At 39.1% G+C, this 14320-nt stretch overlaps 1 protein-coding gene across 1 annotated transcript; it reads left to right on the forward strand.

Annotated features, from left to right (window-relative positions):
* The first annotated feature begins 1915 nt into the window (after positions 1-1915).
* On the forward strand, positions 1916-13769 carry kcnj12a (potassium inwardly rectifying channel subfamily J member 12a). The gene is made up of 2 exons (XM_075457746.1): positions 1916-2405; positions 7942-13769. Exon 2 carries the CDS (start codon positions 8096-8098, stop codon positions 9398-9400), a length of 1305 nt encoding a protein of 434 aa, XP_075313861.1. The 5' UTR covers positions 1916-2405; positions 7942-8095; the 3' UTR covers positions 9401-13769.
* Positions 13770-14320: the final 551 nt, after the last annotated feature.

The following is a 14320-nucleotide window of genomic DNA, read 5'->3' on the forward strand; positions in this document are numbered from 1 at the left end:
AGGAACAGGAACCAAATCTTCAAAATTGTGCGATAACTGGATCTATATCAAAGAGTACAAGCAGACCGTAAACCCAAATTCAATACAATAATATGAAAGTTATAAGGGCGACTAAATCTAAATGTGTCACATGAAAAGTAAGAAAATATATTTTTTCAAATCACACAATAAGAAAATTCTTGGAGCTGAGAATTGTATATCTTGCTAACAGGAATAATCTTACCTGGTATAATATGATCTAATTTTTATGCTAACTGGTTTCAAATTAAATAAAGTTAAGCAGCCGAGTCCTTTGAGGGGCAAAAACATACGTATATTAAAGTTTCAAAGTCACATTACTAAAAATGCGTGGTTCTTGAGCTAAACTCTAATTCACTCCCTCTATTCAACGGCGCTGTAATCGCTGCAGTAATTCAGTTCAGTTTATTTTTATAACGCTAATTCACAACTAGTCACCTGAGCCCACTTTACAGAGAAATTAAACAAGTTCAGTTAAAGTCTAATTACGTGCAGTCCATACCTTGCACTATAAGCCCTACTAACCTAAAAGCAAATATCGCATCCATCCATGCTCCATACTCACTTATTTCTTTTTTTTTTTTGGTGTACTGATACCTACGCTGCTTACTTTAAGTGCAATTGCACAGTATTAATTAACCTCTTGTGAATTAGAAGTTGAACATCACTTGAGCAAGCCAACACTTGCAAAAGTAATATTCTGAATAGCCTCCATCCACCACTGGTACATCATACTCAACATACAACATGCTTGTTAGGCACGCAAGAATAAGATTTACCATTTAATTTCATAGAAATGGGACAATATTGCTCGCATAACGTCAATCAATGAAGGCATCCCAAGCTTGTTGATTTATGTTGGACGGCATCCACGTGCAGTAACGTGATCTATAAAGAGTACAAGTGCAACCACTAACCACGTATGTTTCAACTCCTAACCTTATCATTTGCCGCTGGGAGTGAAATAGAAAAGGCGAAAGGAAAGAAAGCATTGTGTGGTGTGGGATTGTTCTCGATCTTGGCTCTCCAGGGTGGGAGTTGTGGGTCTACTGCCTTGGCCCTGCAATTAACAGTGTTGAGCATGTAAATCCTCGTGCACCAAGACACTGAACACGTTTTTGCAGCTACAGCAAGACATCGAGAACCGATGTAATCACGCAGCGAGAAGTGATACGTTCAACGTCGATGTCATGAATTAGCTGTGTCAGGAAAACGTAGCCACTGTGCAAATATGGACTTTTACAGGGAAAGCTTCGTGTTTTGTGGTTTTAAACCAACATGTTCTTTTTTTCAGTTCAGTCAACAAGTAAAAAATGTTTCTTATAAATATAAGCACACATTGTACTGAGCACGAGCACATTATGGTATATAAGCAATGAACTCAAAAATTCAAATTTGGACTTAATATAAAAAAAATAAGATAAAAAAACAACATAAGCATCAAACTTACATTGGACGCATGTTTGGGTAAAGTGCTTTTTTCAATCTTTATGCAAAAATCTGGCATTGAAGACAAGTTGGGATTCATGGTGCAGAGCAAATGTGAAAATACAGCCCTTAGTTTTGGGTGGGAGGTCAGTGCAAACACGTAATGCTGCCTCCATCCACTTTTGATTACATATGATGGTGTTCTGATGAGCTACTTGTGTTTTCTGAATGATGAGTCTGTGCATCAAGTTGTTGTCAACTGGTAGTGCCATGATGTGGGAGGGAGGGTGAGACAACAAGATAGAGAGAGAAATAGAGTAGAGGAGGAGAAAAGAGAGGGAGGGAGGGAGGGAGGGAGGCTGCAAATGGCAGCTTCTGTGACACCACACGAAGCAGGGGAGGGAGAGAAAGAGAGAGGAGAGAGAACAGCAGTCCAACTAGATCAGATTGCAAAAGATTGATAGAGAGCTGGGGGACATTAGAGATTAAACAGCTTTTTGGGAAGGATAGGCTTGATAAAAATTTGGTTAAAGACATAAAGGACCGAAAGTACAAAGACCAGCTGAAGAAACTGACTCAGAAGATGGAAATACAAAAACCTGAATTTGAAGCTTTGCACCTGTTTTGCAAGTCCGGCAGAGACTGAGTGGCACTGACTCGGCCCAAGGTTCTGCTGTGATTCATCAGGGCCAGAACTGCATTACATCTGCGCTGACAAAAGCTCCTGAAAAAAAGGGGGAGAGACAAGAGAACAAGCAAGGATGAAGAAATTCAAAGGTGCTCTGTGCCTTGTGCTGACGATGATGGAGTGGTTTTCTTCAGTATTCGAGTAGCACACAAAGAAGGAGTTGCTGTGGTGGCAGATGCTAAGAATGCATCAGTTTGGTTAACAGGGACACTGGGAGACAAGATACCACCTTGCACTTCTGCAGCCTGGTGTAGGACAGGTAGACACAAAGGTAAGAAAAGGAGAGAAACCTCACCTTCAACTTAGAGTCTGATTGTCACATCAATATCTGTCAGATGTCATTGATCTGTGGTTTTATAAAAGTGGCCGGGGAAGGCTGTATCTTCTGTAGAGAATATTCGCACTGAAATTTAACGAGACATTGTATGTCAGAAATCCCTTTCAAAAGGCCTGTTATGAAACAGTACAAATGTAAATAAGACTGAGTTACACTGAGCTGTCAAAGGCTTTGCAAACAAAATGACATACGATGGCTGTATTTAAATCAATCTTGTTCAAACATACAGTATGTCACCTGTAACAGTTTGTCTCACTTCAGATCCACAGTGCTGCATCGAAGAGCCAAGACCACGAACGTGCATTGCAACATGTAGCTTTTCTACAGAGAGTAAACGATTACAGTAATCTAGATTGAGATTAATATTTCTGCAAACCTCGAATGGAGGGTTGATTGTCATGAAGTTACAGATTGATTTGGACTAACCAAGAAGGCCTTTTACTGGCAACTAGCCTCGAGATCCTAAAGGGTTAAAGCGTTCACATTACCAAGAAGGCAAAATAACTTCAAAGTGATAAGTGAAAACAAAACAAAAAGGCAGTAGATTGTGTGTTAACGGTCATGAAACGTTAAATGATCAAATGATTGATGTCCTAAATTTAGAAAAAAAAGAGAAAAATGCTTTAAGTAACTTCTTTTCTAATTCTTTTATAATTACGACAGAACAAATTAAGTAAGCAATTTCAGGCTACTGTCTTACAAATCTGTTAAGCTATTAATATAATTTCCCTTTACATCTTACATTTGATAGAATGAATAAAGACAGATTTTATAAACAATCAATAACCATGATTAGTTGTAGGGGTAGCAATTCTATAAACTTACTTATTTCAAACTCCATCCCAGCAAATAGCTCATAACACACAGTGTCCTGGGAGTGGAAAGCAGCCATCTGTACGCAGGTTTGGAAAAACGTGTTGCTGTGCCAGTGTTCTGCACTTTCTGTAAATGTGTAAAAGAAATCACTGATGTGCAGGTACAAAAAAGACACAGGATGAAGATCATGACTGATACTCTTATTGCCCTCTTCCAGTCTCTTAATCGGCTAAATTCAACAATTTACGCGAAATGGATATTTAGAATGCAGCTTGCTAAAGAAAAGCCACAAAAAATACACCAAATTTCCCCCAAAAAATTGCACCTTATTCTTCACCTTGAATGACTTAAGGTGGCTGTAATCTTTAAAAACATCTGTCAAGTTATGTATCCACCTAAAAGTGGAAATCACAGCCCAGCCTGCAGGTGCATTATTGGTGCTTCAGCCAGGGGGCTACAGGTGCAGCGGATTTAAAAAAAAAAAAAAAAGCAGATTTTATTCTACTTTCATGGAGTAAACCAGCTGTTACAACAATGTGAGAAGTGACAAAGTTTTGTGTTCTGCGATGCCTAAAATAGCATATGCACACAGAGGACAACTTGTAAATCTAGTTTAACAACCTGCAGGTTTAGTCACTGTTTGAATCAAGTCATACTTTTCCGACTTTTTAATCTGCCAGTCAAAGCCTTTCAAATGTCAAGCACGAAATGAGTGCATTATATCTAAAGGCAAGAGAAACAAGCTGTTAAACCGGTTTGCTAAAGTAACTTCCAATCAGATAGCATCTCTGCTGTCTTCAGGTGGTTTTACATTCTGTAGGAAAATACTAGGTCACTCGAGACCAGATAAGGTCCGTGTGGTAAGCTGAAGGAAAATACAGTGACATGAGCCTCGGCTATTCCTTCACAATGGCCCTGGGAGGTAGGCTGGGATCGTACATCCTCAGTAGCTCAGTTTCCTGCATCCTTGTCTTGAGATGAAGTACCCTCTCCCACAAGACTTCATTGTTCTTCCAATCCCTTCCATTATTTTGCACATCCAATTATTCATTCTATTCATGCTAATCAGCAGCAAGCTTATCGTCTCTCCTTTAGTCGCTCCTCTCAAGCCCTGAGAACACACACAGCACACTAGGTCACAAGAGGTTATTCAAGAGATAATCAAATAAAGTGCAAATAATGTCCTTTATCTATGCTGATGCATGTACTCCTGTTATGTGTACATTCTACGTTTTCCAACATCTGGAAGCCAACAGTATGTATTGCTGTGGTGTGTTAAATAAACATCTGTACAATCCAGGCAATTCATCTATATTTTTAGCAGTCATCTTTATGTTCATTTCTTTCTTTAAAAATGCTTCTTCTGTGCTGTCTTTTGAGTATTGGGTGTCAGGATATTTGCTTGATTTTGAAAAAATAGAAAATTAAAAAAACGACTCAGTACGAGGTAAGAACATTCAGTTCCATTGGTAAGAACTCTTTCAAACCGCACATTTTTCATCTAGTCTCTACTCTGTGCTTCTCATAATAATTCAAATTTATTTGTTATTTATATATGGCCAAAGAACTACTGACTGCCACTTTGATTTCTTATTCATGAGAATGAGGGCACTTGAGATTTATAGTTATTTCACGGTCAAGTCTGTTACACAGTGACGCAAATCTAGTTTCAGATTTTTTTGGTTCGTTAAAAATCTGTCTCAAATAGCTGGTGATATAGATCAATCCCTAAGTACTGTACAGACATGACCTCTCAGAGGGACAATCTGATTTAAAGAGCTTCGTATGTGTCTACAGAAAAAGCTTTCTGCAAGGTTTGGGGTTTTAAAGCATTTATCTAATGACTCCAAGGATATTAAGAGTAGTTTTACTTTCATTTAATCAATTGACTGGACACCTGACACGGCACAACTACAGGATGATATAGAAACTTCATACTGTGTGAGGCTATTCAGGACATGCCTGTGGAGACTGAAATGTATAATGTGACATGCAGAGGCAATGTTGAAGCTCAAGATTAATTTCTATTACATAACACGGTCAGAGTAGTTACTATGTGCCTTCTCTATCTCTTAATACAACTGAGCCTTTGTGCCACAACATGGGAGATCCAGGAAGGGCAAAAGAGCCTTCTTTAAGAGTTTGTGTAATGTACAGTCAAAAAGGGTAAGACATGCTTGTTTCACATAGATTTACATATTTCACAGCAGATATATGCCTCTGCAGGTGTAAAAAGTAGCAGCTTTAGCTACAGCACGTTTCCCTGATAGAGGCTTTTGTTTGACCCTAAGGGACAAGTTTAAGATCTGGCTCCAGATCAGGAAAACTTCCACCTGAAAGAGTGCGAGCGACATGGGATTTGGAGTGTGGCAGACGGCAGGACACTCGGGATTTGGGAACGCACATCAGTGAACTGCCGGGTCTTTAGGGTCCAAATCAGACAGGCAGACACACAGCGGATGAGGCCAGACGCTAAGAGATGTACATACCCAGTGGGGCCTCAGTCTAGCTCCCATGAGTAAAACGCTTTGACCCCAGGGCTCTGCATGAAGAGCACTGGTTGTCTTGAGATGAAGGACCCTCCTGCCTGACCGAGGCAATGATGTAAAAAAAGGTCCTGACAAAATCCACACTAACTTCTCTCTAAACTGACATCCTGATGCATACATCATTAATTGCCTTGTATGTCTTTGTCAAGTGATATTTATGAGAACTAAAAAATCCTGTGTGTAATTACGAATAAAACAGGGCATTAGACAAGGGAAAAATCTAGCTCCTACATGTATGCAGCACTGAGGAAAGAGAACATAAATATACTGCATCGTCGCAGCATGATTAATAACACTGCAAATTGTACAGAATAGGGTCAAATAAACAGTCCTTCTATCTCCATCTTTGTGTGCAGCATCTGGAAATGCATTTTCAATGAATCAGTGGCACACACATATGTCCCTCAAGAGTTTAGAAACATACATACACACACGTACAAATAATCTCCTCCATTTCCCTAATGGAAATATTGTAATGAAAGATAATGGCAAATTTGGGCCACTAGAGAACAGATAGAGGAGTGCAGCCTGTCTGTTGGATGTGTGATGACTGCACAGCATGCTGCTCAGAGACTATAAATACACCCAAGACGCACTAAAATCTAACATGCGATAGTCTTCCCTATTTTTGACAGGGCTAAAATATGACAGGGCAGGCATTTCTTAAAACACCAAAACCCAACCTGAGCAGTGACTCACACTGCGGTCAAGTTTTTCACCGATTGATAATAGGCATCTGGTAGAGGAGGACTTGGTCTTGACTGTCAACCTCCTTCATAATTTTCAAAGAAAAAAAGACCATTCAATGGTGATGATTAAGTATGATGGCGAGTGGTAGGACAGCAAAGCAACCAAAATAACTGGATCTATACTGACACTGCAGCACTTTTGCTGGAGATTGCAACAGGGAAAAATAAAGTTCTGACAACAATTTTGAAAACATTGCAAATCTTCACTGTAACACATCTGCCACCATCCATCGTTTCTATGTAATTGGGTAGAAAACAAACCAAATACAATGGCCTCCAATAATACAAACTGTTACTGTGTTTGTTAATGGGAAATATCATTACCAACAAACAAAACAAATCCTGTCCATCATGAACGTTTTCTCATCCATTTAACTTGTGATATCCTACTTTCCTACTTGCTCCCATTGGCTAATGGTTAAGGTTAGGAGTTAAAAATACAGGTTCAGGGTTGGAACTCACGTATTAAGTTATACAAGTGAAAAAATGGTTAGCATCGGAGAAATTGCATTGTTATGAACTATTACATTTTATACTCAGAACACAGAATGATTGCCTTAAAAAACGTTCTTGGATGTATGTGTTGGACATGTGGACAAACTGTCATATTTTACAATTTCTGGTGAAGTAAAAAATAAAATAAAATAAATACCTATATATATATATATATATATATATATATATATATATACACACATATATATATACAGCTTATGATTATCTTCTTAGATATGTAGAAAAAGTTCAAACATTAACTCAAAATCAGTATCATAAAACAGCAAAGTTACCTCCTCTTGGAGGGCGAGTTACTTCGACACTCTCAAGATTCTTTAAAGAGGAAATGGGGTGGTTCGATTCAACAACTGGTGCCATCACTGCATAGCTAATGTTTTTACATCTAACAGTACATTTGCTTTCAGTAATTCTGAGTCTTCCTTGCTCTGATCGTCAGGCCCACATTTGATTTACCACAAGAACAGTAATAATATATATTACTCATTAAGTATGATATAATATAACAACTTTTATAGAAATCTCTTTACCTGTATTAGGATGTTAAAACTATTACAGCAATAAGTGTAGGCAAACTGGCTACAACAACTATTAATAAATTAATTAGTTAATGACCATCCAGGCCAGATGCTTTTTTCTTTTTTTAATCCACTTCTAGTGATCAGCCCCTCACTACTTTTCATGGTGTGTTATACTTTTATCAGAACACCTGAACAATGTTTAACCGTTTTCATTCATTAGCTTGCATGGCTAGTTTCTCTGCTTATGTTTAATATACATGATGGATGGTGTGATTGGACCGGCGTGTCACTCATACATGTTCTCTCCTGACACTCTCAACAGGGCTTGGATTCGCACACAAAGCTCCCACCCTCCTGCCTCAATGACTAAAATGCAGCTTAGCCAGTGATCAAACTGCGAGGGGCCCTGATCACACACTTGGACTCCAGGCCTGCCCTTCTGCTCTAATTCTGCAGCTGGAGGTGCCGTCAGGAGCATGAGTGTGGGAAGGATCAACCGCTACAGCATTGTGTCATCTGAGGAGGAGGCCCTCCGCCTTACCACCATGCATGGCATGAACGGCTTTGGCAATGGCAAGATTCACACACGCCGCAAGTGCCGCAATCGTTTTGTGAAAAAGAATGGTCAGTGCAATGTGCAATTTGCCAATATGGACCATAAGTCACAGCGCTACATGGCAGACATCTTCACAACATGTGTTGACATTCGCTGGCGATGGATGCTGTTAGTCTTCACTCTTGTGTTTGTTGTCTCCTGGCTGGCCTTCGGCCTAGCCTTTTGGGTCATTGCTTTGCTGCATGGAGATCTGGATAACCCAGCTGGAGATGATAACTTTACCCCCTGCGTCCTACAGGTCAATGGATTTGTGGCTGCTTTTCTATTCTCCATTGAAACGCAGTCTACCATAGGTTACGGCTATCGCTGTGTGACTGAAGAGTGCCCAGTGGCTGTCTTCATGGTGGTCTTCCAGTCGATAGTGGGTTGCATCATTGACTGCTTCATGATTGGCGCCATCATGGCGAAAATGGCAAGGCCTAAGAAGCGAGCACAAACGCTGTTGTTCAGCCACAATGCTGTCATTGCCATGCGGGACGGAAAGCTGTGTCTCATGTGGCGGGTAGGGAATCTTCGCAAGAGCCACATTGTAGAGGCCCATGTCAGAGCGCAGCTCATCAAACCTCGGATAACTGATGAGGGGGAATATATTCCTCTGGACCAGATAGACATTAATGTGGGTTTCGACAAAGGCTTGGACAGGATTTTCTTGGTTTCGCCTATCACTATTCTCCATGAGATAGATGAGGAGAGCCCTCTTTTTGGGATCAGCAAACAGGATTTGGAGACAGCAGACTTTGAGATTGTCGTCATCCTGGAGGGCATGGTTGAAGCAACCGCCATGACCACGCAAGCTCGCAGCTCTTACTTGGCTTCTGAGGTCCTTTGGGGTCACAGGTTTGAGCCCGTCTTGTTTGAGGAGAAGAACCTGTACAAAGTGGATTATTCTCACTTTCACAAAACCTATGAGGTGCCGTCCACCCCACGCTGCAGTGCCAAGGACATGGTTGAGAACAAGTTCCTAGTCCCTAGCTCTAATACTTTCTGCTACGAAAACGAGCTGGCCTTCCTAAATCGTGATGATGATGATGAGGAAGATGTTGGTGGTGGGAGCAGGGCACTGGCGAATCTCAGTCCAGGCCGGAACAGCCGACATGAATTTGAACGCTTACAGGCCACCAGGGTACTGGATCAAAGGTCCTATCGTAGAGAGTCAGAAATATGACCCTTATCAATTGACCCGAGGTCAGGATTCAATAACTTTATCCAAGCGTAAAAATGCAGAACAATGCAAAGTGCCATAGGAAGAGCTGACTACTGTGAATGAGTGGAAAGAAATAGAACAGTTAAAGGTACATAACTGGAAAGATGTGGGGAGAGCAGGAGAGCACAGCTTAGAAAATGTGGTAAGGAATGTCAACAATCAAGGAAAAGGCTAAAGAAAGACCTTCCTACACAGAAACTTGAATCGTTTTTTTCACACGGTCATTTTGAGTTAAGAGTGCTTAATGCTAGTTCATCAACAGCTGTTGTGACAGAACTTTATAATCAAATCTTAGGTGTAAATACATTTCTTAGGTAAGCTATGTTTTGTGTGCAGTATCAGTCTCCAAAAACACTTCTGAGAAGTAGAAGTTGTCATACAAACTTGTTCTTGGCCACAAATTGATTATTATGCTCCTCTTAAGCTCTTGAAATGCTGTAATTTGCTGGACAAGCACTCAGTGACTTGTTTACAATTCATGCACCGCAGTTTTCAGACACACTGAGCCGGGATTAAAACATCTGCCCATGAGCCACCGAGATAAACTCAAATCAACAGCTTCATTTTAGTATTGATAAAGTCCCCAAATCTAAACCCAAAACAGGAAGGTGCAGGCAAAAATTAGCTGCACTTTGAATAACAAAAAAGAATGTATAAAAACAACTGAAATGAAACTGTATGAACACTCTGTTTATAATCACTTAATTCCTCTTGCAAGCCATTCACATCATGACTTAGCTGTAGATGCGAGCAAAGACTACAAGGAAAACTAAAGCACAAATGATTAACAAACAACCTGAATACAGACTAAAGAATAAAGTCAAAATGTTCCAATATCCAGGTTTGTGTGGATAAAGCTAAAAAAGCTTGGCAGAGCTGTGGCAATTTGTGATCTCACGAAAAAATGCACTTTAAAGTGTACCTTTACTTTAGCTAAATATATAACAAACCCACTTTAAACTAATACTTGTATCCTGGCAACCACAAACTAATTTTGTTCTCTGCACAAATTAGGAACAGATTAAATCAGGTGATCACACCTGTTTTTGTAAAAAAAAAAAAAAATCTATGCATATTAACCATATCAGGGGACACGCGTCTTATTACGGTCTGCGTGAGATCAAATAATGTAACGGGATTGGTTTAATCAAAATTCAGTGCTTAAAAACAAACAAAGCCAAGTCGATTTCTTAGAGTAGCTGTTTCATCAAAGCGCTTAAAAATGGACACGGGAAGATTGCAAGAATGAAAGAGTTGCGGCGAGATCAAAATGAATTGGAAACAAAAGACTCTATCCATCCAGAAGCACCCATCTCAAATGTTAAATGAAAAAGAACATGAAGTACCTGCAGCACTCTGGTTTTTGAATGGTCCAAATTTACTAGCAAACCTACATTAGTTCACCCCAAATTTAAAGCAATTCACCATTAATCTTGGTCAAATTTACTAGCTTGTTCGACTGTTATTAAGAGTTCATCTCCTAATAAACTATAGTTGGGTTGCAGACTGGTGACAGCATGATCTTTTAATCATATTTATGAAAACTGTAATATTTAAATCAACTAAAACCAGAGAACACATCAGCCACAGAAAAACTATTGCAGACTCTTTTCTTTAAACCTTTGATTCTTGCAACTACAAAATCCAATTTAGAGATTAATCCATTTTTACACAGGCAATGATTTTCCAGGTCTTCTCTGACCAATTCAAAGGTATTTAGTAAATATGGCAACCGGTCCATGGTGTACTCAGCCTCTCGCCCAATGACAGCTGGGAGAGGCTCCAGCTCCCCTGCGACCCTGTATTGGATTAAGAGGGTCTAGAAAATGGATGGATGGATAAAAATCTAGAATTTGATGCCAGTAACACACCTTAAAACAGTTTTTATACAGGCATGTTTACCATTTTCTTCATCACCCTTAATTTTAATAACACTTCTTAAGTGTTTGGGAAATGATTTTTACCAATTGTTGGATTCCGAGTAATCTGTGCCCATTTTTGCTGAATACAAGATTTCAACTGTTCAACGGTCCATAGTTGTTGCCGTCTGATTCCCCTTCATCACGATGCTCCATACATTCAATAGGAAACCGATCGTCAAGCACACACCATGAAGCCATGCTGTTTTTAGTTTCTGCAAAACGATGTCTGGCATTGTCCGGCTGAATAACCAAGGAACTCCTGGGAAAAGATGTCATCTTGATGCTAGCGTGTGTCTTTCCAATTTTCCAACGTTCTCTTCTGCATCAGCGGTGCTTTCACACATATGCAAGTCACCCATGCTATGGGCACTGATGCACTCCAATACTATCACAGACGGTGGCTTTAGCACCTTTTATCCAGACTCCAGAAATCTTTTCACAACATTATGCACTTTAGATGTTGAAAGACGATTTTATGTTGAGAAATATTTTTTTTTCCAACAAATGGATAATCCTCAAGTTACCAAGTTTAGCAGAAAATAACTCCATCCTTCTTTGGAAAGACTAAAACTTCAGTGGACGACTTCTCCAAGTTTGAACACGACATCCTGCGTTGTTTCTGTTTTTTTCTCAAAATACAGGGAAGTTGGTCGGTGAAGGCACTGAAAAATAATTCCTTTGTACTTGTGTCTGTTGGATAAAAGTTCAAACTAACCAACAAATTACAGATTACAGTTTTTTCTTACATTTCAAAAGAACCTCTCAGCTTCTCTGGAAATGGGTTTCGAACAAACATCACACACCGCACAGCTAAATACATTTTGGCAATATCCTACGAAAGGTTGAGCCACAGGAGTGAGGCCTGAATAGAAGCAATAAACACTAAAGCACACGTTCTTCAATCCATTGTAATAACCATATGTTAATGTTAATGTTTCTCTTGTCATGCACTATACTTACAGAGTCAGAAATGTGAAGATGTTTCCAAAGGTTCGAAGAATTTTACCATGTTTTTGTTGCTTTAGGTTTTCATTGTACTTGTATTCGTTCTATTTCTCATATTTGATACCAAAGTAACGAAGAGTAGCGCAGACTTTAGCTTCGAAGTGATTGTTCCAACGGCAATTTTCCAGAACCAGCTTAGATAATGACTGAAAAAACTGGCTCGTCACATTCTATTTGAGTCTTGTCAGTGCAGATTAAAATAAATCTAAATATGTCATTCATTAAAGCAAATCCCCGCTGAATTAAAAGATGCGACCAAACCGAGTGAAATCCAATTTATGGTCGCATTTGCTATCATTTCATACAGATGTTCGACACCAATGTATTATGCATGACAACTTTCTTTCTTTGGCATGGACAATAGATCTTATTAAATGATCCCTTATTCTAGATGCCTGGTCAGAATTTACAATTCATTCCTCAACATGTTTATGGTGTGTTACAAAATACCATTCACCATGTCCAGTTTATCTATTACCTCGCTAAATATGGATGTCATTAATCCTGTGAGACAATTTACGTTAACTTTTGCACATAAAGGATTACCTATGTTTAAGAGGGAAACTATTAGAAAATGGTGACGCGTGAAAACGAAGAGGAGAACCATAAAATGGTCGTTAAGTTGGTCACAATGACTAATATTTTCATAATGGTCATTTAACTCTCTTGATATGTTTGAGTTTATGATAGCTCTTAGTCATATGTTGCCCTTCTAGAAAATTGTAGGATGTAGGACAATATAGAATTTTTTGGCTAATAAGTGAAACATTCTCGCCCAATCCTAAACAGTTGATATGCTCATTACCTTCTGGGAAGGTTGTGTACAGTAAAGTATGAACCTTTGCACCTACTTACAACATTTCAGTGGATTTAAAGTCAACAGCTGCATCACTGAAATGAATAGTTAAATCATTTCTACTGAATTTTTTTTTTTCAGATGTTGTATTAGCTTTGATGTTGCCCACCTGAGCCCTTAAAAAAAAGCACACTTAAAGGTTTTAGTGAAACATAAAGGTTTATAGAGTAAAAGGCGTAGTGATGTAATAAAAAAAAAAGATCATAGGGAGCAGCCAGGCTGATCAAACCTGCTTATTTTTATACAAGGTTCTTTTTGATAGAATGCAGCAATCAATATTTATCTGTTTTTACCAGAATACATAACATGTAATCACCACTGAGGCTATAGAAAGACAAAAAATATTATTGTTTTCTAGATTTCCATCTGTTTCATTTCTGCTGTTTCCTTTCTGCACAGGAGCTAATGATTAAACAGGTATTTCTCTTGAGGGGATAATTGTGGAAAAAAACCTTTGACCTCTGTAGAAGTCTTCCTATGTCCAGTAACATGTCTACTGGGCGTTTGATTTTCATTCAAAGTCATTTAAATTATTCAATTAAAAGATAATTACTGTGAAAAAAACAAGACTACTGTTTTTAATCTTTTATCGAAAGGAATCCGCCGGTCTGCCATATTTTGGGAAATCCTTTTCAAACCACGAACAAAGTGGTAGCTGGTGTAAAACGTCACCACGATGGGGCAAAGCTTGCTACAGGTTTTCTGGGGTGGTGGGAAAAAAAATTGCCTTGTCAAACAATTTCCTGGTCTTGGGCCATTCATTCAAGAAGGCGTATCGATTAATCACTGTGGCACACAAACAAGCAATGGAGCTATGGGGTCTATTTGGCCCCACAAAGCTAATAAAGAGGCGTGCAGCTGAATTTGTCACATCAATTACATCACACCACATGAGAGATCACAGCTACTGTAAAAAGAACCTCAGAAAGGAGGAAGCCTTAATGCATTGAACAGTTACAGATTATTCTACAAGGTTGTCAAGCATGGCACATTCAATCACAAGGCCACGTGATACTATATCTTTGCGCTACAACTCTTTTATATCACATTTGGTAGCGTTACAGTTGAGATATTTTAATAATAACATCAGTATCATAG

The sequence above is a fragment of the Odontesthes bonariensis genome, chromosome 23, assembly GCF_027942865.1.
Source record: "Odontesthes bonariensis isolate fOdoBon6 chromosome 23, fOdoBon6.hap1, whole genome shotgun sequence".
In the NCBI taxonomy this organism is placed as follows: domain Eukaryota; kingdom Metazoa; phylum Chordata; class Actinopteri; order Atheriniformes; family Atherinopsidae; genus Odontesthes; species Odontesthes bonariensis.

Bases quoted from the DNA above. Each gene is read 5' to 3' on its own strand.
- kcnj12a (XM_075457746.1), top strand. From the start codon at position 8,096: ATGAGTGTGGGAAGGATCAACCGCTACAGCATTGTGTCATCTGAGGAG.